This window comes from Hemicordylus capensis, chromosome 5 (genome assembly GCF_027244095.1).
Source record: "Hemicordylus capensis ecotype Gifberg chromosome 5, rHemCap1.1.pri, whole genome shotgun sequence".
Lineage (NCBI taxonomy): Eukaryota > Metazoa > Chordata > Lepidosauria > Squamata > Cordylidae > Hemicordylus > Hemicordylus capensis.
The window spans coordinates 124,831,824-124,858,563 of record NC_069661.1 but is presented as its reverse complement, the minus strand read 5'-3'; the positions used below and the strand labels follow the sequence as shown (position 1 = coordinate 124,858,563).

At 42.3% G+C, this 26,740-nt stretch overlaps 1 protein-coding gene and 1 long non-coding RNA gene across 5 annotated transcripts; one reads left to right on the top strand and one right to left on the bottom strand.

Moving 5' to 3' along the window:
* Positions 1-287: 287 nt before the first annotated feature.
* HTRA3 (HtrA serine peptidase 3) lies at positions 288-26,740 on the top strand. 2 transcript variants are annotated; one of them, XR_008308508.1, is made up of 9 exons: positions 288-907; positions 6,815-6,914; positions 9,073-9,295; positions 11,034-11,228; positions 12,413-12,445; positions 14,660-14,774; positions 17,807-17,929; positions 19,903-19,951; positions 20,884-20,973. XR_008308508.1 is itself a non-coding variant. In XM_053255526.1 (9 exons), the coding sequence occupies exons 1-9, from the start codon at positions 511-513 to the stop codon at positions 26,687-26,689; spliced, it is 1,374 nt and encodes a 457-aa protein (XP_053111501.1). In that variant the 5' UTR covers positions 295-510; the 3' UTR covers positions 26,690-26,740. The 2 variants fall into 2 exon arrangements, 1 of the variants encoding a protein (XP_053111501.1); XM_053255526.1 differs by lacking the exon at positions 17,807-17,929 and adding an exon at positions 26,524-26,740 and having other exon boundaries at positions 295-907; positions 20,884-20,979.
* LOC128327168 (uncharacterized) lies at positions 1,449-17,889 on the bottom strand. Of its 3 annotated transcripts, none has more exons than XR_008308511.1 (3): positions 17,509-17,889; positions 6,561-6,666; positions 1,449-4,073 (listed from the first exon to the last, which is right to left on the bottom strand). It is a non-coding gene; the product is annotated as an uncharacterized LOC128327168 (long non-coding RNA). The 3 variants fall into 3 exon arrangements; XR_008308510.1 differs by lacking the exon at positions 17,509-17,889 and adding an exon at positions 16,516-16,563; XR_008308509.1 differs by lacking the exon at positions 17,509-17,889 and having other exon boundaries at positions 6,561-6,936.

Below are 26,740 nucleotides of genomic sequence, written 5' to 3'. Positions count from 1 at the left end.
TCTAAGAAAAGAAGACGCTCTCCCACGTTTTGAAGCGCCACCGGCGCTCTCCTTCCTTTTAGCGTCCCGGTCCCCTCGCTTGCCTCTCTCGACCTAGGCAGACCAAAAGCTGCCTCTCTCGACCTGGGCCAGACCAAAAGCTGAGGAAGCCCGCTGCCATCTGGCCGGCCAGGCTGGCAGCCCTCCCGCCTGCTCGCTGTTGTGTTTCTTTTTACTGGTTACTGTGGCTACCGAGTAAAAAAGAAAGAAGAGCGGGGGGAAAGAGGGTCCAGCCTCACCCTGCCATTTCCGTCAGCAGCACTGAACAAACCCTGAGTAGTACTGATGGGGAAGGGGCCGCGCGCGCCTGGCCTCACGGGGCGTGGCCACCCGCTGGCTGCGCGGCACTGCGCTCCGCTGATTGGCTTTGCGCTCGGGTTTGAGAGAGCTTGACTGGGTCCGGCTGCGGCTTGGCGCCTGTCAAGGGGAGCCCAGACGAGCGTCGTGGCGAAGAGCTGCGCTGAGCTGGCCATGAGGGCGCTGGCGCTGCTGGGACTGGCGCTGCTGGTGGCGCCGGGCTGGGGCGAGCAGTGCCCGCTGCGCTGCGACGTGTCCAGGTGCCCGAGCCCCAGCTGCCCGAGCGGCTACGTGCCCGACGGCTGCAACTGCTGCCTGGTGTGTGCAGCGGGCGAGGGCGAAGCGTGCGGGCGCCCGGAGGACCCGCCGTGCGGTGACAGTCTCCACTGCCGCTTCCCTTCGGCGGGCCAGGGCAAAGGCGGCGTCTGCCAGTGCAAGCTCAGCGCGCCCGTGTGCGGCAGCGACGGCAGGACCTATGCCAACGTGTGCCGCCTGAAAGCAGCTGGGCGCAAGGCCCTGCAGCAGGGGCATCAGCCGGTCCTCCACGTCCAGAAGGGAGCCTGCAGAGCCGGTAAGAGCAAGAGGGAACCCGCGCCCACCCCGCGCATCCTAAATGTGACCCGCGCTGCTGGCGGTTGAGTCTGGAGGGGTTTTCCCTGCCTGCAGCCTTGAGAACTGGTGCGCCGCCAGGAAGGATCCAGACGTGCTTCGAGTCTCCGTTAATATATCGCAGGGTTTGCATTGGTGTCGCCGCTGGACCGTACGCCATGTGATAGTAGTGTAGCAATATACTGTGACATCGTTAAAGGTGGCAGTCGGAGACCCGGATTTCCAGTTGCTCTTGACAGACCGAATGGTTTTGGTGATGGAGGCGTGCAACCAGGCTGTTGGATGCTCAAGTGGAAGGAGAGCTTCCGCTTAGTCATAGGCTGCAGCGGGGATCCTCTGATATATTCCTCAACTGAACATTGATGTCTTCCATTTACTTACTGTTAAAGCTTTTACAAGTGTCCTGTATTGGGACCTCACTTTGATGATCTTCTGCTGTCACATGAGAAATACAGAGCAGGTTAGGGCTGGAGATCAAAGATGGTTTTTCAGAGAGCTGAAGGTTGTATGACATGGGCTATTTATTTATTTATTTTTCTATTCGATTTTTATACCGCCCTTCCGAGCTGGCTCAGGGTGGTTTACAATTAAAAGCAGAAATCATTAAAAACAATTAAAACAGAAATACAGATATAAACACCAATTTAAAAACATCTTAAAAAACAAACTATCAAAACAATTAAAACCCTAAAAACCAGGTTAGCATTAAAACAATTAAAACTAATTAAAAACCCTGAAAGGCCAGGCCATGATGTACACATTTATCCTATTCAACTTAATGAAACAGGTTTTGTAGACTTTTGTGATGTGATGTTTCAAAAACCTGCCAAACCTGTTTCCCCCTCCAGAGATTATAGCAAAAATGGATGTGCTCTGTCATACCACCTTTAGCTATCTTCTTTCCACACACACACCCCCCCAGGGGCTAACTTGTATGGAGGAAAAGGCAACAAGTTTTTGAATGGCACTGAAATCCTCCACAAGGGTCATCTTCCTAACAATGAATTATTTCTAGTTCAAAACCTTGTCTTCCCTTTAACCTACATAAGCTATTTTAGTAAAAGGTATTGTATTGATTTTGCCTTGAGGTTGGCATGACAATAGTTGTCAATACCAGTTGAACAGCATGCAGCTCCTTCCTTTTCCTTTATATAATAAAGGAAAAATAGAAGGATTGAATGGTCATGAAGGCTGTACTAGCAGTGGTTGGAGAGCAGGGAGAAAGTACATACTGGCAGAATAGCAAGAAAATCCATGTCATTTATTCTGTATTAGGAGTACCAGCCAGGAACCCCTTCAGACCTCTTCATGGTCTATAATGCTGAGCAGAAATAAACATAGAGTCTCCGATTTCACAAAAGTACTAATTTAGATAATTATATTTTTGTATTGGCCAGAGTAGAGGGAGGCAGGGACTCTGTGGTCCAGAGCAAGAAAAGGGAAATAGCATAAAACTATTCCTGTATGGCCACACTGCAGCATTGCAGCGATGTGTGATAAAGCCCAAATTATTTGTTTTCATAGCAAAGTGACCTCAAGAAGAGACACTTTCCAGAGATCAGAAAGTCAAGAGGAAACGGAGTGTTTAACTCTTTCCCTGTTAGTTGCTTAACCTAAAATATCCCCCCTCCCCAATACCAAAACTCATTTTTATTCCTGTTTGTTCTTCAGACCCTTGCTCACCTTGCAAACACATATCTTGAACACCTGGCCTGAGTATAAAAACAGTAGTCGGGGGAGGGAGGTTAGGATAAAAGTGACTGGAAGGGGAAGGACAAAGCGCTTCCTTTCCCTTCTACCTTTTCTCTTTTGTAAAAACAGTGCAAAGTTCACTTAGCAACAGAGAAGAATTATTCTCCTGGTTGCAAGTGTAATGTGTAGTTTGGGCAGTAGGTCCACACTAGAGGTTATATAGGGGGGTTGAAGAGTCTCTTAAATGTGCATTTGGAATCCTGTGGTGGGAGCAGCTGGGGGCATTTTGCGTGGAAAAATAGCCAACAGAGAGGATGAGTCTTGCATCCTTTTGCTGCTTATCTGCTGTGATTCCCTGTCTTCTCAAAGCTGCTCTTAAAAATAAAAATAAAAATGTAACATGTCGTTAGTTCCTGACTTTATAGCTTACCACAATATTAACATGTTGAATGACTTAATCCAGACTGTAACAACCAACTAAGATGCATGGCTGACAACTTTTGATAATTTCATAAACCTAGTTAATATGACTTTGGTTGATGGACAATAGTAAAGACTGAATGGTGTGATTGAGGAGATGTGACTTGTTCCTTTTTCTCACCAAGCCCATTGTTTCATGATTATGCTGTGAAAGGGGGCAAAGTATCATGATAGTTGTTTGACCCATCACTAATGAATTCATTGTCCTACATACACCAGCATCATGTACAGACATCAGGCGGTAGGCTGATACACACAATGCATGCATGCCTAAACCCCATTCAGATATTACATTGTATGTGCATACACTTGTATGTACACTTGCACACACTTTTGTGTGTAATGTACATGCATTTATTTTAAAAGTGAGCCTGGATACAGGCCTCTTCAAATGCAAGGTACAATGGGGAAATGTACTACTGTATGTGCAATGAATATAATGTGTGTGAATACATGTGTGCGCATTCAGTACATACTTATGCTGTACAGACTGTAAGTGTATTGAACATAACATGTGAATAGGGCTCTAGTCTGTAGCTATGTGCTTATTTACTATGTTCTTTCATACCCAAGAAAAAGAAAACATCTGCGTGCATGAGTCTTTGAATAATGCCCAGTATATTTTGAAAGGCTTGGTTCAACTTATAGATGACTTCTTCCTCTTGTCTGTCTTTGGACCAGCTGATAACGGAAGACTTGATTTGCTAGATCAGATCGAAGTCCCTCTATTCCAACATTCCATTTCCAGCAACGGTGCTTGAATGCCTCTGCTAACTCAGAAACAGGACATGAAGGTGGTGGCCCTTCTGATGCTGATTGTCCACAACATCTCCATATATTCCATATTCTGCCTTCTGTGTGTGGGGGCTCCATTTAGCTAACATGGCTATTAGCTGTTTCTAAGTCTGTACTCTCTGGATTGGCTCATGAACCTAAGGAAACTGATGTCCAGAAATCTGTATAAACACAAAACAATCCAACTGAGGACTTAATAAGGTGTGGGGTGCAATTCTTAAAGAAGAGGATAACATTTTTGGGGCCTATCTTACTGAATATTTGGGAAAGCAGTATCAACCACACGCAGTATCAACCACACAATCTTGATATCTCTCACTGAATACAACCACCTCTGGGCTGCAATCCTGTGCACACCATAGAGCAAGGGTAGGCTACTTTGGCTTTCCAGTTGCTGAACTACAACTCCCAGCAGCCCCAGCCACAGTAAATTGCCTCAGAGTATGCACTGTGGGCATAAGTCAAACTGAAGGCAGTAGAACTTACTTCTAAGTAGCGCTGAGACAAACATTCTAGAAACTTTTGACTTGTATTTTGGGAGGCTTGGTGGGGAGATGAAATAGGCTTTCTTGTTTTGAATTTCTCCACTGCTATCTGCCTTTTTTTTTTTTTTTGGTGATTGTGGTGGTGGTTGTGGACTTCCTGGCAGTTTCTTCTGGGAGCCCCTTTGGAACATGATGTTGTTATGTAGGGATTCTGACAGTGGGATGGGGATGATGGATGCTGCTAGGAGGAGCACTGCTGTTGTGAGTAAAGCAACCTTACTGAGCAAGCCTGCTGTTTTGCCACCATTTTGAACCCTCCAGATTGCCAAAATGCTGTTTCCAGGTTGTGAAATCTGGGGGAGGGTGCTTTTCAGGTCAGCCGTACTTCAGAGTAAACAAGCCTGTAAGACCAGGCTGTAAGGCTGCAAACCTATTACACTTGCTTGGTTGTAAGCCCCAAGATTGAACTCAGTAGAGCTTGCTTCCAGAGAAACTTGGATTGGGTTACACAGTTTGTTGATGTGCACATCTGTGTGATCTTGTGGGGCAAAAATACAGCTTAGTATATTAGCTTATTTAAATGCCCAAATTATATTTGTGTTTCTGTCAAAAGATCCTTGGGATTAATGGAGACTGTTTTGATTGGGGGAGTCCACCACAAGAAATACAAATGCTCAGACTGTGAAACATTCTTTTATTGGTTGTTCTCTACTAGTTTCAGACAGTTTCAAAACATTTATTTTGGGTTCTTTGGGTAAGATAAATATTATTTGTGATTTTTTAAAAAAGATGACTGTACTTCACAGCTCTGCTTCAGAATGAACTCATGAAAACACTTGGATAATGGACTGTGATTCTTGTTAATGTGATATTATCATCTTATAAATCAGACTACTTAATGAACCTTGGTAATGCAGAGATAGAATTTCCAATTTAATACTTGGAAGCTGGGAAGAAAAAGAAGTCCATGTATTACATTAACAATGAGCCCTGGTAATATGTATATGGAAGTATGAATGGTGGTTGAATGTGTAAGAGACAAAAAAAAAAAGATGATGATGATGATGACTGATTATAATTGGCAGGAGTTTTAACTGAGCATTTGAAATTAGAAGCTACTGATTATTCTAAGGGCTCTGTGGTCATCAGGAGTCAACACCGACTTGATGGCACACTTTACCTTTTAAATTATTCTAAGTATTCTCAAAAGTAGCAATCAACATCTTGACTGTTTTGTAGCTCCTGCCAGAAAAGACTGCATTCTAATAGTATGTCCTCTCAGTTTCAGATCTTATTTTTATTTTATTATTTATTTATTTATCAAATTTGTACATCGCCCCAAACTTTCATCTCTGGGTGGTTTACAGTGACATAAAACAGGTTAAAACACAGAATTTTTTTTTAAAAAACAACAACCTTAAAATAATTTAAAACCAGAGTCAGATTTAAAATCTTTGGTGAAGAGGTAAGTCTTCAAGTGCTTTTAAAAAGTTGTCAGAGATGGGGAGGCTCGTATTTCAGAAGGGAGCACATTCTACAGCCTTGGGGCAGCAACAGAGAAGGCTCATCCCCATGTGGCCACCAGACAAGCCAGTGGCAACTGGAGACAATCCTCTCCAGATAATCTTAATGGTAATCTCAATGGGTGATGGGGCTCATAATGAAGAAGACATTCTCTTAAATACCCAGGACCTAAGCCAAGTAGAGCTTTATAGGTTATAACCAGCACTTTGTATTTTGCCCGGAAACTTATCGGCAGCCAGTGTAGCTCTTTCAATGCAGGAGTGATGTGGTCTCTCCAAGATGCTCCAGAGACCAACCTGGCTGCTGCATTCTGTACCAGCTGCAGTTTCCTGACTACATACAAAGGCAGCACATTGCAGAACTGAAGTCTGGAGGCTACCAACATATGTACCACCATTCTTCATCTCAAGAAACGGACACAGCTGGTGTATCAGCAAAAGCTGATAGAAAGCACCTCTGGCCACTGCCTCAAGCTGAGATACCAGGGAGAAGTGTGGATCCGGAAGCACTCCCAGACTGTGCACTTGTTCTTTTTGGGGAAGTGTGACCCCCATCTAGAACAGACAGATAAAAATCATCTCTGGAGTTGTGACCCTGCACCTTCATCTTAGCACTGTTTTGCTTGGTTTGGGGATCTACCTTTTTTGGAAGTCAAGTTGTAATCTTCCTTCTGTAGTTCTAGTTCCTGATTATTTCTATTCCTACTTGAATATGTGGGCAGTGGTACTCCAGTGAGCATAGAAATCTGGTCAGAATAGAAGGCAGCATAATTAGAGGAGAAATCAATTTTGGCATTTGAGGCTCATCTTATATACCATGTAGAAATAAAGGCAAGGTAAACCCGTTGCTTTCTAATTTCTTAATAACATTTCCCATTCTCTTTGCTAGTATAGGTCATCAACAGCTGAACAGCCCAAGATATAAGTTTAACTTCATTGCAGATGTGGTGGAGAAGATTGCACCAGCTGTTGTACATATTGAACTTTTCCTAAGGTAAGTTGCTTACATTTTAGGATTAAAAATCTTCCCTGACATGCTGACTAACACAGTGTGAGCACACCTAATGACAGTGCCCATGCTGCGCTAGCCCCCATGCTAGTTCCAAAGTGCAGGACTCTTGAACAAGAATGCAAATACTTTCTGAGTTTGCCTGTGTTCCAAAAGTATTTACGCTCTTGAGCAAGAACACCCATGCCTCAAGGCTAGTGCAGAGGCTAGCACAGAAGGGGCACTGATGTTATGAGCACCACAACTCAGGATGTCAACCATGGTCCAAGTACTTTTTAACAGAATAGATATAGGTGATGCCAATGGTATTGATGTATTCTATTAATCTCTTTGTGGACTTGGTTGTACCAGGAAGGCTCCCCCCAAAATACTTCCACCCAGGAGATGTAGCAAGATTGGGGTGGGCCCTGGAACAGAAAAAGAAGATGGGCCCCTAACCCTTCTTCTTCTGAGAGGCATGAGGGGGAGAGCAAAGATCAAGCTGTCATCTGACCAGTGACCCCTTCCTTCCTCAGGGGCCCAGGGACATTAGTCCCCCACCACACACACACATTTGGTTGTAGCTATGCCTCTGCTTTCACCATACATTTAGAGAGCAGATGACTATTATATACACAGGGAAATAATGCTGCTGTCTCATTGGAGTCATAATGTTCTCCTCCTTGTGCACAGTTTTTGCAAGGGCTGACCTCTGACAAATCTGCCTAATCCTTTATCTGTGTTTTTTTGAAGTTGCAATGGGGACTTTCATTGTAGTTGGGTAGGGAACTGAAAGAATAAAACTACTAATAAGCATGGCTATAATTGCTTTGTGCATAGTTAATCTGATTTGGATCATCTTCCCCCAAACTGTAATTTTGCTTCATAAAAAAATCTTCTGTGAATCAGATTTTTACAGTTCTGATAGATTTACCCACCACTTATTTTATTTTCCAGCAATGTCAGCTGGATAAATGATTGTACTGTTCTCCCTTGAGTGATACATTTTGTATTACACATAGACATCAGAGACCTATTGGCAGAGGAAATGAGGGAATGTTCTGCTTACTCACAGTGAGTCTTAGAGAAAATTTGCAAAGGGAAGAATAGAAGAAGAGCAGGACAAATATATCTCAAATTAAAATGCAGAGTTCAAGGCTTTGATCTTTCTGTAGAGACTGTTCAGAATCTACCATCTAATCATTTTGCTCAGTTAAGGTTTATCATTAGTCATTTAGACACTTACTTAAAAATTCATTACAAGGCATAAAAGCAACCTTGACAATTATAGCCTGACCTAGGTCAAACAGAGTTGAGCATCATAAAAAACAAACAAGTGTATTAGTTCAAAATAAATTTCAGTCACCCTGGAGCAAGATGTTTTGTGTCTCTCTTGATCTGAAGCATCCATTTTTCTTAATTTGTACATGTACAAATATCCAGATTCTGTTTAAAATGAATAGATCTATTCTAGCCTCCACGCTAGTAAAGATAATTGTTTGAAACAACAATCCTGTTTTTGCTCTGACATACCTAAGGCAATCCTGCACAAATGGGTTTCCTATTTTTCCCCATGGAGTTCCAGTTGCACATACAGTTGAAGTGACTGGAAAGGTGATCAAAAGTAAGCTGCTCCTGAGGGAAGAGAGCTGGTGTTGTGGTAGCAAGTATTATCCCATTTGCTAAGCAGGGTCCACCTTGGTTTGCATTTGGATGGGAGGCTACATGTGAGTGCTATACAACAATATTCCCCTTAGGGTCCCAGGTTCACTCCCTGGCATCTCCAGTCAGGGCTGGGAAAGACCTTGGAGAGCCACTATTGTCAGTATAGATAATATTGAGCTGCTAGATGGACCAATAGTCTGACTCCATATAAGGCAACTTCCTATGAAACCTTTACCTAGTGAACAACCAGTATAGATCATGAATATTTGTAGGGGCAGGTTGGGAAGTGGTCCCTGAATTCCTACAACTTTCCATGGTTCTCTTCTTGTGTAAACATCTTTTAATAGCTCTATAGTATTTGCAGCATTTCTGAAGAAAACGTACTCCCTGCCCCCTATTGTTTATGAAAAAAGAATGTAGATTATTGTTGTATCCTGCTTCTATTTTTTGGTAAGCTGTTTTAATTAAGAGATTACTTTTTTGGCTTCCCCCACCCCAGGCATCCTCTGTTTGGCCGCAATGTCCCTCTTTCCAGTGGATCTGGGTTTATTATGTCCGATGCAGGCTTAATTGTAACCAATGCTCACGTTGTGTCAAGTAGCAATACAGTGACTGGGCGACAGCAATTAAAAGTGCAGCTACAGGATGGAGACACATATGAAGCAACAATCAAGGACATTGATAAGAAATCTGACATAGCAACAATAAAGATTAATCCAAGGGTACGTAGCAAAAAGGAATGCACCCAGTATTTGTCAAATGCTGATTCCATTTGAGCCAATCAATTTGGACATTTACATCACTTCTCGGATGCATCACTCCCATCTCTTTGAATGCAAAAATCTATTTTACTAAAATAAAGATTATACTTGAAATGAACCTAAACCTTTTTGCAGGCTTCTAATAGATTGATTTTCTGAGCTTTGGTTACTCATCATTGGTAAATGAACATATTAGATTCTTGCAAAAGACCAATTACATTGTATTCGAAGAGTGGAACTGTAAGAAACAAGAAGCTGCTGCTGAGGACCCCGTGCTCTTTCTCCCCTCTTCCTGGCAATGTATAGCATAACACAACGCATGACCTGATGTCATTGCTATGCATTTTCCTGCCCCACTTCACATACCTGGACTGTTAGTGGAAGAAGTGGGGCAACACTCAGGGTGACAACATCTCACCATATATCATATTATATTACACATTACCAGGAAGAGGGGCAGAAGAAACATGGAATGGCCCCAGCTCTGTGCCTTGCAAGAGACTCTTTTTTTTTTTTTGACAAGCTGTTGGAAACTGTTTTATGTTTTCTGTGTTGTAAATTCCTGTCTGCTTGAAGGAATTGATTTTAGCAGGGTTAATGGAAGAACTCATTCAGGTTGGTGATTAGTTACAAAATAATACCAGCTGAAGAATAATGGTTCCTTTCCTTTCAATGCTGCTACACGATTTCTTGCACTTAAACATGGTTATAGTGTAGTTCTGTGGCTTGGTTTACCTTGTTCAGAGGTATTTAGCTGTCCCTTTACATCCCTTTTAAAAATAGATTGACACTGCTCTTTTATCTTATAGTAAAATATATGCAATACATTACAACTGAAATATGACACATATGGATAACATTATTTCAAAGTTTTTAGATTGGGAATAGATTTGTTGATAAATAAGTGGTCTCTGAAATCAACACAAGTACAGGTGATATGATGAGAACATTTGTGGACAAGAAGTTAGAAGCAGGGGTGGGGAGTGAAGCGATGTCCAGTCTCTAACTACTGCTTTTGTATTGATGTTCATTACTAGAAGTTAAAAGGCTAAATTCTGTGTTGTATGGTAAAGGCACAAAGAAGGAAAGTTTAATTTCATCATTCCACTCTCCCATTTCTTCTTGAATTGGCTTGGAATAAGCAAAACCATTTCCCTCCCCAGACTGGGACAGAAATTGGTAATATGGTCCGAGGCAGGCAAGAGATTATGTTCTGAAAGCAACAGTTGTAGGGGAAAGAGGCTGGAGTTTGGTCAAGCAGGATCCTCTCCAGTGAGATTAGATGCTTAGACTGAAGAACAGGCTCATCGAGCAAAGCTGGGGCTTTATAGGGCCCGGTGGACAGGCACTGGTCCTTGAGGCTCAGCTTTTTGAGTGCTCAGTCAAATGGCAGCGCTGGTACTACAGCTTATGTAGCACTCTTGAAAGGCAAAGCTTAGTCTTCAAGACTTTGGGTAGAAATACGGCATGGGAGCTAAGAGGGGTTTCAGGGATCTGTGGTCTAAGAGAGATACCACCCTCTGAAATCAGAGTCTTCCATATGAAGACCTAATTTAAAATTTGTGGCATTACAACCTTTGATCACAGGAATATTCTTTCATCCCTACCCACAACTCCCATTTTTCCTATATATTTTTGCAGAAAATCTTAATGCTACATTTTGATTTGCTCAGCTACAAGCAGGGTTTTTATCTTTCAGAAAAAATTGCCTGTCCTTCTGATGGGCCAGTCTGGTGACTTGAGGCCTGGGGAATTTGTTGTGGCTATTGGGAGCCCTTTTGCTCTACAGAACACAGTGACAACGGGAATTGTCAGCACAACACAACGCGATGGCAAGGAGCTTGGCTTGAGGGATTCTGACATGGATTATATTCAGACAGATGCTATTATCAATGTAAGCAAGCGCTCTATGACTTCAGTAAATCTCAAAAACTATGAAAGACCTGAGCTGTTTATTTGCTACTAGCTCATCCAGAACTAGCAAATAATGGAAATACTGTTAAAGCATCTCCAGTCCTTGCAATAACATAGATGACAGTTTCTGCAGTTATTGCAACCCAGCACATTCTACTGCAGTTCAGAAGGGGTCTCCAATCATGAAATAACAATTTCATGGATATAATTGATTGTTTCTTATTTTACGATGAAGATATGTTGAATCCATGTTTTGTTCTTTTTTTAAAAAGTAGAACTTGGTGCATTGTTGTTCATTAGCTTGTCTGTTTGATGGGTCAGTGTATGTGCTTTTGAGGCAAAGGACCCCAGCCCCCAATCTTTCATTCACTGTGCTCTATTCCTGTCTTCCCGCATTTCCTGTTCCTTCCAACTTTCCTATCCCAAACTACTACTGGTAGCTAAATACTGGAGACTGCATACATTACTTGCTATAGACAAATGGCACAGAAAAGTCCGGTGGGTAATAATTTGTAATATGTGCCATAATTAAATGCAATAACATAATTTAAAAGCTGTTGGCATAAATGTAAAATGATAGATGTATTTGGATAGAAAATACACCACACAAAAAAAATAGAATGTACATGTACTATAAGGTAAGATTTTTTTCCTGATTAGAAGACAATTACAAATAATGAGAGATGTACTTATTTAATGGTAAGTACAGGCATCCGTGTGTGTGTGTGTGTGTGTGTGTGTGAGATAATATGCAAGTTTATATATGCATCATCTATATATACATATATGTGGTTTCTGTTCAACCCTGGTAGATGGGGTGTGTCTGTAGGTATCCTTAAAATATCACAACTGCATTATTTAATGAATAGTGTATCTTCATGTCACTGTGCATGTGCATGATTGAATTGAGGAATATTTTTTGTTTGGCTTTTTGCACATGCCTGTCCTTTTCTTTTGTAAAGAGTAGGGCGGATATAGAGAGCAAAATAAGGTTTGGCTTCCCTGTACCTTTCAGTCTGGCCCTTAGAGAATACAAGTCAGAAGTGCAATACTGTGTCTTTTGTGAGATACAATATATGGAATTGTTGTGTAATAAAATATAAGGTGTCTTTGAAATAAGACTTTTATTTTCTGAACTAGACACTAACGCTTTCTGTTTTACAGTATGGAAACTCAGGAGGACCTCTGGTGAACTTGGTAAGAACTGACTGCATTTATCTGTTTGCATAACGTGATAGAATAGTTGTTTTTAAAAGTGGAGGTGGGAGGAGGCAGTCATAGTTACTGAAATTGTAATCTTGATACCCTTGGTTGGGCCAAATCAAGAAACTTTTCTGTGTTTATAAAAGAAAGACCAGTAGTTTTCAGTTACAAAATTGGAGTTTGTATTATTCTGTTTCAGTAACTATTATTTATCATGTTTCAGTTACAAAATCAGAGTATGTTTCCTTTTCTTTCAAACACCATAAAAATTAGTGTGAGAAGAACAAGACCACCCAGCTCTGATTCTTCTTTTCATCCAACCCAATCCCTGCATTCTTAGCCTCTATGTCTACCCTTAATAGCATTGGCTTTCCAAGGTCTCATGCAGAGAAAGGTATTTTCTAGTCCTGCTCTTTGACTCTGAAATTTCTTAACCAAAGATGCCATGGATTGAATAAGGGGTCCTATACAGGCAAAGCTGTAGTTAAACTGTAGTTAGATGCTATGGGTTTATTTTGTGATATCTGAAAATGCTCTAGAAGCCCAATTACTAGATAAAGCAAGGCAAATGGGTTGGCAAGAAAAGGCAAGTCATGGTATTGTCTATACAGTAAAATGCTAAGGACATTGCCCTGGGGTAGAAGCTCAAGAGATGGTGCAGCTCCTTGGTAACTGCATGGTGGCGGTGGCGACAACTTGCTGTACCACACATATAAATGCACACCATGATTAACAGTGTTGTGCTTCCAAAAGCTCTTCTTCAAAACAAGTTGAATCTGGACAGTGCTGCATTTTGTACTATGACTAGCTGCTCAGGAAAAAGAACTTACAGCCATTTGTTCCATCCAATGAAAGGGGTCCATAGGTGGAAACGCATCTTAAGAACATAAGAACATCCCTGCTAGATCAAGCCCAAGGCCCATCTAGTCCATCATCCTGTTTCACACAGTGGCCCACCAGATGCCACTGGAAGTCTACAGGCAGGAGTTGAGGGCACGCCCTCTCTCTCCTGCTGTTACTCCCCTGCAACTGGTACTCAGAGGCATCCTACCTTTGAGGCTGGAGGTGGTCTATTGCCCTCTGACTAGTAGCTGTTGATAGACCTCTCCTCCATGAAGTTATCCAAACCCCTCTTAAAGCCATCCAGGTTGTTGGCTGTCACCACATCTTGTGGCAGAGAATTCCACAAGTTGATTATGCTTTGTGTGAAAAAAATACCACTGTTTGTTGGTCCTAAACTTCCTGGCAATCAATTTCATTGAAACTTCCTTCTGGATCTGCTGTGAGTCTCAGTACAATACTGCGAGGGGGAAATACTCCCTGCACTTTGGTGTGTGCACCTGTATTTGCACCATTTTTATACAACAGGCATGGTATCCCTTGCTTCCCCAACCATGCTTCAGGTTATCAGGACTGTCAGAATTGACTGTGTTGAGCATTTGCATGTGTGGATGGGATATAGTGGGGGAAGAGCTGATGCTTCACAAACATAGAATTGGGGCCAGTTCCTTGGACTGACAAATACGCATTTCTCACTGGAAAACATCTGCTCCGTGTACCCAGTGCCATGACAACAGAAAACAGAATGTAAACATTATTAGGAAAGGAACAGAAAATAGGAGATTCACCATCAGGCAGTTTCTTTTGAGCAGCTTTATCTGTTTGTGGGTGAATCCCTGGGAGATCTTGTTTGCTCCAAGAGATGTCTATGTGCACTTGGACTGAAGAGGCAGGGCTGCTAGCCAATTAGTCTACACAATATGTGTAAGACTTATTGTGTAGACTAATTGGCTAGCAGCCCTGCCTCCTTAGTGTAAGGCCACGAAAGATATTGCTATTTAGTGCCTGCTTGGACTGCTAAGGTCCTGTGAATCTCTACATATTGTTCATGTTCAAAAGTGCATACTAGATGTGGGGGACAGATGACAGGGGAGGGTTATTAAATTTAAACCCTGCTTAAAATTTAAATTTAAAACCCCAAACGCATCTGTGGCTACTAGAAGAACAAATTATGCATCAATGCACATTGGCATGAACTCCATATGTATATCATTTCATTGGTCTTAGCTATGAATTGGGTCCTGGTATGACATCATCATCATAAAATATGGCAAGTAAAGCACAAGTTGTTATGAATGCATTTCTTTTTAAAGGTAAAAATCTTTTAAAACAACAAATTAAACTTGTGTCTTTATCTTATTTCAATAGGATGGTGAAGTGATTGGTATCAATACTTTAAAGGTTACTGCAGGAATTTCCTTTGCTATTCCTTCTGATCGTATTGTCCTATTCCTGTCAGAGAATCATGACAAACAAAGTAAAGGTAAAATTTGTAAGCTACAGTGGGGGATTTGACTAGAGAAGAATGCTGTGAACCAGGCATTGTGCAGCTAAATGTGTTTCCCAAGAAATGTGCCCTAGATCACCCTGGCAGTTTCTGAAACTGCATGTGGCAGCAGTATAGTAACTTACAGAGTAATCTCTTTGAAAAGTACTTTATTACAACAGTGCTTTTCTCAGCCCTGATATGACGTGTGCGCAGCTCTATAAATAAAGTCCTCTTGTCTGACTGGAAATGCTCCAAAGTCTTTCAGACATCATTCAGGATCATGGTTTAATCATGGTTCTGTACTATGTTCCCAAGACTTGGACTCACACTCCTACCCTTTTTCATGCAAAAGGGGAGGAAAGTTTCTACTTCCTACCATGGTCTAGGTTTGTTGTGACATCCATATCTGACAATTCCTGGCTTGTTCTAACCATATTGTAGAAGTAAGCCAGGACATGAAACTGGGATTGAATCCCAGTTTCTATCCTTTTCTGTTTTTCCAAACAGAGAGAAATACAGTGTGAGTTTATAATGTAAACCATAAATCTTTTTTATATTTAGTGGGAATTACCAGCAAGTCTGACTTCAGTATTGCATAGTTTTGATGATGTGCCTAAAAATCTGAATCCCCTCCTGAACTATGATGAAAACCAAAGAAATGGTTACAACAGAACAGCAGTTGAATTTATTCCTTCCGCTGCCTTCTCCATATCCAGAGTTTAGGGCTGGGTTCAAGATGACTTTTTAGGCTTAGAAGTGAATGACACAGAATTCATGTTAATGTCAAAGAGATCAATGCTGTGTCCATAATAGGATTTTTAAGGTACTTGACGTTATCAGATTACTCGAGCAATTGTAGCCTTTTAAGCCATTGTAGCAGTAGCAACACCGGGGGGGTGGGTGGGGAGAGGGGGTGGAGAAAGAGAAAGGGCAAAGTGCATTTATGGGTGGCTGAGCTATGTCCCACATGGTCGACTTCTGAAACAGAAATGGGGGGCAAACTACTTGTTGGGAGTAATTGCCCCCACCCTGGAGCTGCTCTTGCGGTGCTGGTCATTAACTGTGGCAAGGGTTCAGTGCTACAATGAACAGGATCAGTACAGGATTAGGGGAAGCAGCAACCCTTGTGCAAAACCAGCATGGTAGCTCCATCAGAGCAGGTGTGCCTGTTTTGCTTTATGCTTTGGGGCTGCCATTGCTGGGGAAACCACAATGAGGCTCCTGTGGTCAACCACATAGTGACCTTTTTGCTTTATTTTGTAGTTGTGAGGCCTCGTGAGTTTTTCCTTAAGTCAATCTCTTCAGTTTTTATTGGAATGTTTCAACTGTACTGAGCTCTGGTGGCACACAGCAGCTGTAGCATCTGTGCAACAGACTGGTCAACAGCTAAACATTTAAAGTTAAGCTTCAGTTTGGGACTGATAATGTACCAGTTTGAGGCTTTTATAATTTAAATGGCAGATGTGGGAGTATCAGAATCAAGACCTTAGGGTGGGGGGGAACTGTAATCCTGACATGGTCCCAGTGCAGACGGGGCCTCTGCTCCTATTTCCCCCAGGAGGGAAGCTCCCTCCCAGGGCAAATAGCAAGGGGGACAATCCAGATAGGGACACTGATCCTGATTCAGATGGCCTATTTAAGTTATAAAAATGCAATCACATCAGGCCCAGTCACAGGCTTAATGTGCCATGTTGTTTGGCCCTAACCTAGGATTAAAGTTTATCATGCACATCACCTGTTTTATATTAGTGTGATGGTTGGCGGCGGCAGCACCAGCGCCGTCAGTCATCTTTTGAAGTCCAAGGAACCGCCCTCCAGGGCTTTAGAATGGAGCAGAGGGGACAGTTAAACTGTCTAACCGTTAGCTCAGGGAGAGAGAGTGGTAGAGAGGGCTTGGAGGAGCCAGGGATGGGATCTCTAGAGATGGTCTCTGGGTCAGTGGATTGGATATTGGGAGGTGGGTTGTAAGTGGTACACACCAGTTAACACCTCTGTTTAGCAAGCATGATTCTTACATATGAATGTTGGATGTTGATAGGATGTTGGATGTTGATCTTCAACCAGGGTGGTTGTTTCCAGTAAAAGGGCTAAGAGTTAGGGAACGCTTGTTGAATCCCAACACAGGCATCTCAGTAACATAAGTATAGCTTCTGTTAAAGGACCAAGTTTGATACAGTGTTATAAAAACCAATATTTATGCTTGTATAGCCCTGCTTTGTTAGAGAGAAACCTCTAAGCTGCTGTACATATATAAACTTAACTTTGTTTTATTTTGAAGTTCATTCAGTGTCCTGTGAGTTATACTTCTCCTCACACAGCCCTCAATTATACTACCAAGAGGTTGTCAGGACACAAACCTAAGCAAGAAAAGATTAGTGGTGGCAGTGAAAGCTTAGAAGGAAGGAAGAGAGAAGAACACCATTTTCTATAAAACTGGTCCCCAAAGTCCTATATAATTATTAATCTCCCTAGTTTTGGGAACAGATCCTAGTGACTCAGAGTGACAGGCAGGGGGCCTTTATTTTCTAAAGCAGCTGACTTCTGTAGTGAATCTAGTATGACTCCCAGTAAATGTGAGCCATTTATTGTGTGGACAGTTGCTGAGATCCTTTTAAACTTGTCCATATTGATATTATTTCTTCATTTGCTGTTCTGTCTGCCTTCATTGGGCATCATCACAGCTAATGTATCCTATTAACTTCAATGATTAACTTAACCTGGATTTTACCTGTTGTAGCTTTTTCCTGTCACATCATTGTACAGAAGCAAGTGCTCATTCAAGTTCTAATAGCTCTGGGGAGTGCTTAGCCACAGAACAGACACAACAAAATAAGCAGTTGTCCCAGATTCTCTTGTGCTGCTCCTGAGCCAAGGTAATTCAGTCCTTCCCTCAGAAGCAGCAGAACGTGGGGCACTGAAGTACTAAAGCAGTGTGTTGAAGTCCAGACTCTGTGCAGAGCCAAACAGCAAAGCTGCCAATATTAATTGCTCTTGAGACTTTTTTTTTGTTTTTGCTTTTATTCCAGTGTGTGCCTATGACAATGGATTAGAGTCAGACTGTGGCAGCAAAGGCAAAGATACCGTAAAGCTGACATAATTTCTGATATTATTCCAGCCGCCTCCAGAAAACTCAAGCCCCAACTGTAGAAGTAATTAAATTCCCTTATGTATATTTTAATAAGGGAAGAAAACTATAGGTTTTCTAGGGAAAATGAGAAGCTAAATTACAGAACCATAGGTTTGGAAAGGACCAACAGGTTCCCCTCCTGAATGGCTGAAGAGCAAGATGTTAATGATTTGAATGGTTTTGCACGCACACAGCACCAGCTGTTAGCCTGATGAAGGGAACAGCACACACAGTGCACTTACCTTATCCAGTTGCTGGGAATATGAGTGCAGAAGCTCATATGCAGTGCCCTAAATTGGATTGGAGAAAGATGAAATAACTGCTTGGGGACAAATACCTGATTTGGGGAAACTTTCAACAGGGAAAGCATCATGAGGAGGAAGAGTTAATCTTCCTCTCCCCCAGTCTCAATCAGAATTTATTATATGTATTTATTTTTACATTTATATCCCACTCTTCCTCAATGGAGCCCAAAACAGTGTCTGCAGTTATGTTTATCCTCACTACCCCCTGTGAGGTAGGTTAAGCTGAGAGATAAGTGACTGGCCCAGAGTTGCCCAGTGACTTTCATGGCTGAATGCGGATTAGCACTTGGGCCTATTGGCTGTGGTGGTGCAGCGGGGAAGCAGCTTGCCTAGAGTGCAAGAGGCTGTTAGTTTGCTTCCCAGACTGTGCCTAGTAAATATATGTGTAGTCACCTATATTGGGCAGCAACAATATAGGAAGATATCTCATACTGCACAGGCACTGGTAAATCACTCCTGTATTCTACCAAGAAAATCACATGGATAGACAAATCCATATTTTCATTCATTCATTCATTCATTCATTCAATTTCTATACCGCCCTTCCAAAAATGGCTCAAGGCACTTTACACAGAGAAATAACAAATAAATAAGATGGAATCCTGTCCCCAAAGGGCTCACGATCTAAAAAGGAACACAAGATAGACACCAGCAACAGTCACTGGAGGTACTGTGCTGGGGGTGGATAGGGCCAGTTGCTCTCTCCCTGCTAAATAAAGATAATCACCACATTAAAAAGGTGCCTCTTTGCTCAATTAGCAGGGGTTACGATCATTAGGAATCGATACCAACTGAACGGCACAATCTTCCCTTCCCTTCCCCAGTCCTAGTCCAACACTTTTGCAGCTCCCCCCGTTGTTGTCTTGAATGAAAGAATAAGATGGAAACAAGCATTTGGCATAGCTCTTTAGCAAGAATGTGTGTGTCCTCTAGTTTGACTCAGTGAGGGTATATGCATGTTCCAGTTATCCCTTAGGGCCTGAGTCACGCATCATAAATACTTTGTGGTCATACAGAGAAAGGAAGGTTCAAAAGCTGTGTGCATATTTTTAAAATATCAAAATTAAAGTTCATTATTTATTTAACCCATTTGTGGTTTACAGCAATACAAACAAACCAAAGAAATTAAACAATTAAAACATAAAAAGATCAAATTAAAATACCCATAAAAACTACAAGTACCTTTCTGTTAACAAACAAGTTAACGTAAGTGATCTTTGGGTGAGAGTTAAATAGATGTATATAAATCGTATAAGCCTTAAGGTTAGAAACTTGGCAGATTGTCTATATTTTCTATGAGGAAACCATATCGCTTCTCCATGCTGCTTGGGCTTTTTTTGCAAGATGATGTTATGAGTTTGTGCTGCTCCAAAAGTTAAAGCTTCATCTTAACCCTGAACAAGCAGGGCAGAGGAACTTTCTGCTCTGTCCTCGTTACCTTAAAACCTCTCGCTGCTTGGGAACAGTGGTGCATGGCCCTTAAGGTGCTGTTTAAATTCTAGCCCTCTGCCTCTCCCCCTGCCCCGCAGCTCTTAGATTTCAGAGCCTAAGGAGAGGGCCCGTGTTAGGCTTAAAAACTTGGGCAATTTATCTGTCATGTAGGGCTTTTCTTTTATTCTGTGTCATGCTAAAGTTGCTCTCAGGAATGTTTAAAAACTGTTCTTGACTAAGGTTTTCATTTTTATTCTAGATGGGAAAAAACGGTTTATTGGTGTAAGGATGCTGACAATAACACCAGAGTAAGTCTCTCTTTGTGAATTCAGACACAGAATATCCTGGGCCTACAACTCCAATTAAAATCAATGGATCTCCCATAAGCAGGACTGCAGTACTGGACTGCAATTTAACTGCAGTTGTGGACAACTAATCATCCTTATCATGGCAGACTGGATGAGCATTCTCATTCACATCAAAGCAGGGTTGGCATAATGAGTCAACAGCTTCAGGCAATTGTCAAGGCTGCAGCACTCTAACAAGGCCCAGCTTGCTCTGGAGGAGAAGCATTAGCCGCCGCCATCTGCCATTTCTCTGTGGGTGGCAATGAGGATTGGGCCCCCTTCCTCTGTGCTGTGTCAGCCTCCTGCTGTGAGATGCTACGCAACAGCAGCGTGGCTGACTGCTTGCTCCAGAGGGCAGTGAGTGAGTGATTGAGACTTCCATCAATGTGAATATTCTTGTCTATTGTTTGTACTGCCAATTGAACATGTAGTAAAGCTGTTTAAAAAAATGTTTAAGGACCAGACTAGACATGACTTAGATCACATTATTGGTCCTAGTGTTTTTTCTTCCCCCTTGTAAATAGCATACATGGGGTGGGGGATCCAGATTGGGCCCATGATGAAGGATAGGGAGACCTTAACCCTACTCCCCACCATGGCTGAGAGCTGAATTCCCCCCCTCACATATATATTTGCCCTGGAAAAATGCATAATAGGGTTTTGGGCTGACAGTCTGGAACTGTGGTGGAGATAGGGTTAATCCCCAAAGAAGCAAGAACACCAAGGGCTAATGATGTGATTTATGTGACATTTAGTTTGGCCCCAAGTTCTTCAAATTTGTTCTTGAAAGAAAATAAAACAAAATATATTTGGGGATTATATTTTAGTAAGAATAGCCACAGAAACAGTAGTAATATTTCAAAAACTGAATGAAATAATTTTTTTTCTTTTAGATTAGTGGAAGAACTTAAACTTAATAATCCAGATTTCCCAGATGTCAGTGGTGGAATTTATGTACATAAAGTTCTTCCAAATTCCCCATCTCAGAGGTATGTTGGTCCAAAATTAGAAGCAATTGCTTTACTTCAGACTTGCTAGATTCAACAGAAATCAGTAGAGGCACTGTTAGATTCAAGATTTGGTTTGTGGCTGACTTGCTTTTATTTTTGTCTTCTAAAAATAATTTTGCAAAAGAGATTTATTGTTTTATTTCAGAATCAATATAACTAATAGTATTTCATTTTCAAGAGTCAGTCTGCCATCTCTAATGCTAGAGCTTAAAGTAGAAGTCCATAATGTTTACATTTGAAGGAAGAAATAAGGATTATCTGTAAGTGAGGCTACTTTCAGCCTGATTAGTTTGTTTATTCTTGTCTGTTCCCTTAGCATAACATTGTGACTACAGTTGTGAAATATCTTTACCCCAGAATACTTTTACAAACTTTATATTATCAGAACACTTTGAAGGAGAGAAGTTTGTGTTTTTTTTTGTTATGAGTTTTTGGACACCTCTCCCCACTAAAGAAAAATGTTAGTAAGATTTCAGTATGTGTGTTGGGGCGAGGTGGTGGTGAACATTTCTGTTTAAATAGTGGCTGATAGCCAGACTAACAAAGTAAGGATGCAGCTGGAGGCTTCTCCACTACTGGAGTTTGTGCTTGGAGGGAGAGGAGCCATCTTTGCTGATCTCTTCTGCCTCTGAAAGTGCTCTGTGCCTGCCATAAATGTGCTCCTGTGTGTTGTGCAGGAAGGCCTAGTCTTTTGGGAACCAACCTAATTGTGTAAGTCAAAAAGTACTTCCAAAGGCAGGGCAGATCAGCAAAAATCACTCCACTTCCCAGTGACATAACAAGCCCAGAAAGGGCATGTGTATAAGACTTGCAAATAATTTCCCCACTTTTTTGTAGTGCCCATGGCACTGCCAAATTTTCTAAGGGCAGCCCTGTGGCAAGGATTGAAGATGGTCCCATGTTTGCCTTCACCACCTGCCTCTTGCCCCGCTGTCTGCCCTAGTTGTCCACTCACTCACCTGCCCATCTGCTGCCTCTTTCACTGCCTGACTACCTTCACCACCCACCTGCTTGCTTGCCTGCTGCCATCTCCCGTCTCCATCTATTGCTGCCTGGCCTGCCACAGGGCTGTCTGATGCCAATGAGAAAAGGCCTGCCTTAAAGGGTTTGCCTGTTGTCACAGGGATGGGGCCATACCTGGCTCATAAAGTTGAGCAAACCAAGGCTAGGAAATGCCGCCTCCTCCAAAGGCCTCATGGGTATAGGCACTTGGCCTCAGAACAGCCACAGCATGGTGCTGAGTTCTCAGCAGAGTGCCCATGGCCGCATAGTCCCTTTGTGTAGTGCAACTCGTGTGCAAGACATGCCTTGGTTCTGTTGTAGATATACCACTGCCTACGCATGTGCATGAAAAAGATTTTTGTGTTTTGTTTTGAGCTTGAAACGTTTCATCAAACAGTGGTCGAGCCAGTTGTTTCAATGAAACAAACTTGAAATGTTTCAAGTGTTCCGGACATAGGGAACAATGGGGAAACTTGAAACACCCCATTGTTCCCCACTTGCCCATTTCTTTTGTGGGTTGCGTGGTAGCTAGCACACATCATGTCCTGCTACCCAACCCAATGCATTTTGTAACTCTGCCTTGAAAAACACTGTAGAAGCACACTGTAAAAGGGAATCTCTCCCTCCCAGAATAGAACACACATTTCAAATACAGTCCAAAAATGGCCAAAAAGGAATAACTGACCCTGAATCCACTGCCAGCCAGAGTACCTGCACTGCAGTAACATCATTGGCACAAGTTGCGCTATCACACACAATTATGACTCCTTACTTTACTTCCCAGCATAAGAAGCTTTATTCCTAGCATTACTCCTTACTTTACTTCCTAGCTGCCACAGCAGCTCCCTTAGCAGCAAGCATAACCATACGCTCAACTAGAACAACTTCAGCCCTATTTTGACTGAGTGCAACTTGCAATGCAGATTGCAGAGCAGATCAGAACAGTGAGTGAAGCACAAATTAGTCTTAAGGTTAGACATGGAGCTTATCACACCAATCGCCAAGAAATATTACACACACACCACACAGATCTGCCACTGTCTATTTCTCGCCACAACACTATTTCACAAACAAACCAAACCACAGCTCAAGGAAGGAGGGCACCCAAGTTCTGCCTTGGTCAGAATTAATAACCAGCAAAACCAGATAGTTATAGCAGCAATAGCACAGGATATTATATTATTTTGGAAAACCACAAAATCAAAACTTACTTCCTTCCATCCATCCTGATCTATCCATTTCAAGAGAGACACACAATAAAGGCTCTCTTTGCCTCGCAGTCTCTTTGAATACATTTTGAAATTACCTCATTTTATGTTCCCCTCCTTGCCAATGAAGGCACAGTTACATAAGAACAGCCTTACTGGATTAGGACCAAGGCCTGCCTAGTCCAGCATCCTGTCTCACATAGTGGCCCACTAGATGCCTCTGAGAAGCCCACAAGCAAGAGAGGAGGGCATTACCTTCTCTCTTGCTGTTTCTCCCCTCATTGGCGGCCAGTGAGGCTGCTGCTGGGGGGCGGTGGCAGAAGGTACCTTTAAAACTAAATTAGATCGTGCTTACTGGTGTTACTGCTGCACCTGCAACACCATGCTGACCATGCAAATGGCCTCCGTGCATGGGCCAGATGAGTTTCAGAGCCACTTCATTGCTGCGCAGTTTGCCAGGTGGCACACTGCTGCTCACCATACCTTGGAGGTGTGGCAGTAATGCTGGTAAGCACTATCTAATTTAGTTTTAAAGGTACTTCCCGCAGCACCCTCGCCAGCTGCTACTGGCTCCCCTGCAACTGGCATTCCATAGATTAATTATACTTCCTTTCGTCGGTCTGAAATTTCCTGAACTTCAGTTTCATGGGATGATTCCTGATTCTAGTGTTGTGAGAGGGAGGAAAAAAAACTTTGTCCACTCTACTCCTTGCATAATTTTATACACTTCGATCATGTACTGCATAGTTGCCTCTTTTCCAAACTAAAAAGCCCCAGATGCTATAGCCGTGCCTCATAAGGAAGGTGTTGTTAATTATCTTGGTTGGCATCTTCTGCACCTTTTCCAGTCCTACAATGTCCTCCTTATGATATGGTGACCAGAACTACACATGATACTCCACATTTGGATGACCATAGATTAGTATGAGGGCATTAGAATTTTAGCATTTTTATTTTCAGTCCCCTTCCTAATGAACCCTAGCATGGGAATTTGTCTTGAGTCAACACTTTCAACAAGCTGTCCACCACAACCCCAAGATCTCTCTCCTGGTCAGTTACTGACAGCTCAGACCCCATCAGTGTATATGTGAAGTTGGGGTGGGGTTTTTGTTTTTGGCCCCAATATGCATCACTTTACACATGCTTACATTGAACTGCACTTGCCATTTTGTCGCCCAGTCACCCAGTTTGGAGAGATCCTTTTGGAGCTCCTCACAATCTAGTGTGGATTTCACTACCCTGAATAGTTTAGTGTCATCTGCAAATTTGGCCACTCTGCTGCTTACCCCAACTTCTAGATCATTTATGAACAAGTTAAAGAGCACTGGTCCCAGTACAGATCCTTGGAGGACCCCACTTCTTACTTCCCTCCATTGTGAAAACTATTCATTATTCCTACCCTGTTTCCCGACTTTCAACCAGTTACCAGTCCCCTTATCCCATGACTGCTAAGTTTACTCAAGAGCCTTTGGTGGGGAATTTTGTCAAAAGCTTTTTAGAAGTCCAAATTTACTATATCAACCGGATCGCCTTTATCTACGTGCCTGTTGACACTCTCAAAGAACTCCAAAAAGTTAGCAAGGCAAGACTTGTCCTTGCAGAAGTTATGTTGGTTCTCCTTCAGCAAGGCCTGCTCTTTAACAATTTATGGTTGTCCATGACAAAACTTGATTTGTATGATAACAAGGAAACCAAGAAGCAAGGAGATCACAAGACAGTCAGAAGCCAGTGCCAGAAAACCAACCAGCAAGGGGAAAACAGGTCTGCAAGATGGCACTCGAAATGTTTCGATCAAAATGGTGTTTTGTTCTGAGTTTGAAACAGGCCCTTTATTTAGAGGGCATTTTGTTTCGAGTTTGAAACACTTGAAAGGGCCTGTTTTGAATAGAAACATATCGATGTCAAAGTTCTGCACATCCCTACCACTGCCCCTTCCCCCCACGTTCACATGCTCTTTAGTGTGGAACCTTCCAGCTGCATTAAGAGCAGCTTCCCCTTTCTTGTTTTATCATATTTAGATAATATATGAATATACTCTACCGTCAAAAATAACTTGGTTTAAGAGAAGAGTTAAGGTCCTTACAAATTCATTCAGGAGGCATGGAAGTTATAAGTTAAGAAACTCACCTTAAATTCTGTGCAATGTAAGCAATAAACATATTCTATGTTTGTTTGTACACAATATGCACAATATGTTTATAACCTATTGTATTCACTTACAGCTTAGCTTCCACAACACCACTTTCCCACTGATTCTAAGATCCATTCTTTTTCCATAGCACATTTGTGAAACACTAAAGCCCTTTGCAGACATGCCAAAAAGGAGAGTGCACTGGCAAGCCCCATTCTGGCACTGACATGCTAAGAAGCATCATCTTCTTTGTAATCTCCATGCTTTTTGCATTGCCTCTTATTGGCATTTGCCTCTTCAGACAAACATGAGCATGGAGAATTTGGTGATGTGAGGCTTCTTGGCATGTCAGCTCCAGAGTAGGGCTTGCCGGTGCACTCTCAGGATGCTGTACCTTCCCCCTCCTCTTTTTTTTTTTTTTTTTGCATGTCTGAAGAGGGCTCAAAATTCAGGATCCTATGGAGCAGCTGCCACGTGGTTGCACAGAGAAGCCCTGCTTTCTCTGTTTGCTTTCATTTGCGTTAGAGAGAATGGTATACATTAGAAGAGACTAGGACCAGTGTCAGAGGTCTACAGCAGAGGTCTGGCCTGCCAAGCCCAGATTCCAGCAGAGGGAGAACTGCCAAACCCCAGGACCACCTGTTCATGTTGCTCCTCCTTCTGTTGTTGCTTTTTCACCTGCCCTCGGTAAGCAAGAAGTGACAAGGATGAAAAGAAGGAGCACCATTATCCACTCAACTTGCACTCTCCCTTTGGGCAGCAGTGTGTATTGGGCCCAGAAGGAAAAGTCAAGTGAATGGGCGATGGTAACAATCACAAGGAGGGGGTGGGCCTTTCAGGAAGGAGGGTGTATTGAGAGCATCTTGTCTAGGCACCCCCTCCCAACCTGGAGCTGGCACATCGACAAGGGAGGTTTGTCCTGTGTATAAAAGTAAATGCATTATCATTGGCCTTTACCACAGGTTGGCTATGTTTAAAATGAATTAAGTCTTGGAAATTTAACAAGCAGGAAAAAGCAAGTTTGCAAGCATGATGTTCTGATAAGCACAAATGTTTACTGCTATTTTAGTTACTAGTTTACTGCCTTACAATTTTGAGGAAGACCTGCAGTCCAGATACACATGTCTGAGAAGAAAGGGATGAAGTTTAACTTTTAACTGTTGCTCTCGTTTGATAACACAGAGGTGGGATTGAGGATGGAGACATCATTGTTAAAGTAAATGGACGTCCACTGATGACTTCTGCTGACCTGCAAGAGGCAGTGATGAATGAATCACCTTTACTACTTGAAGTTAGAAGGGGAAATGATGACTTGCTGTTTAACATAGAACCTGAAGTACTTATGTAACTCAAGTTGAGGAAAACCACTGTGACACAATTAAACTCATTTATTCTGGAA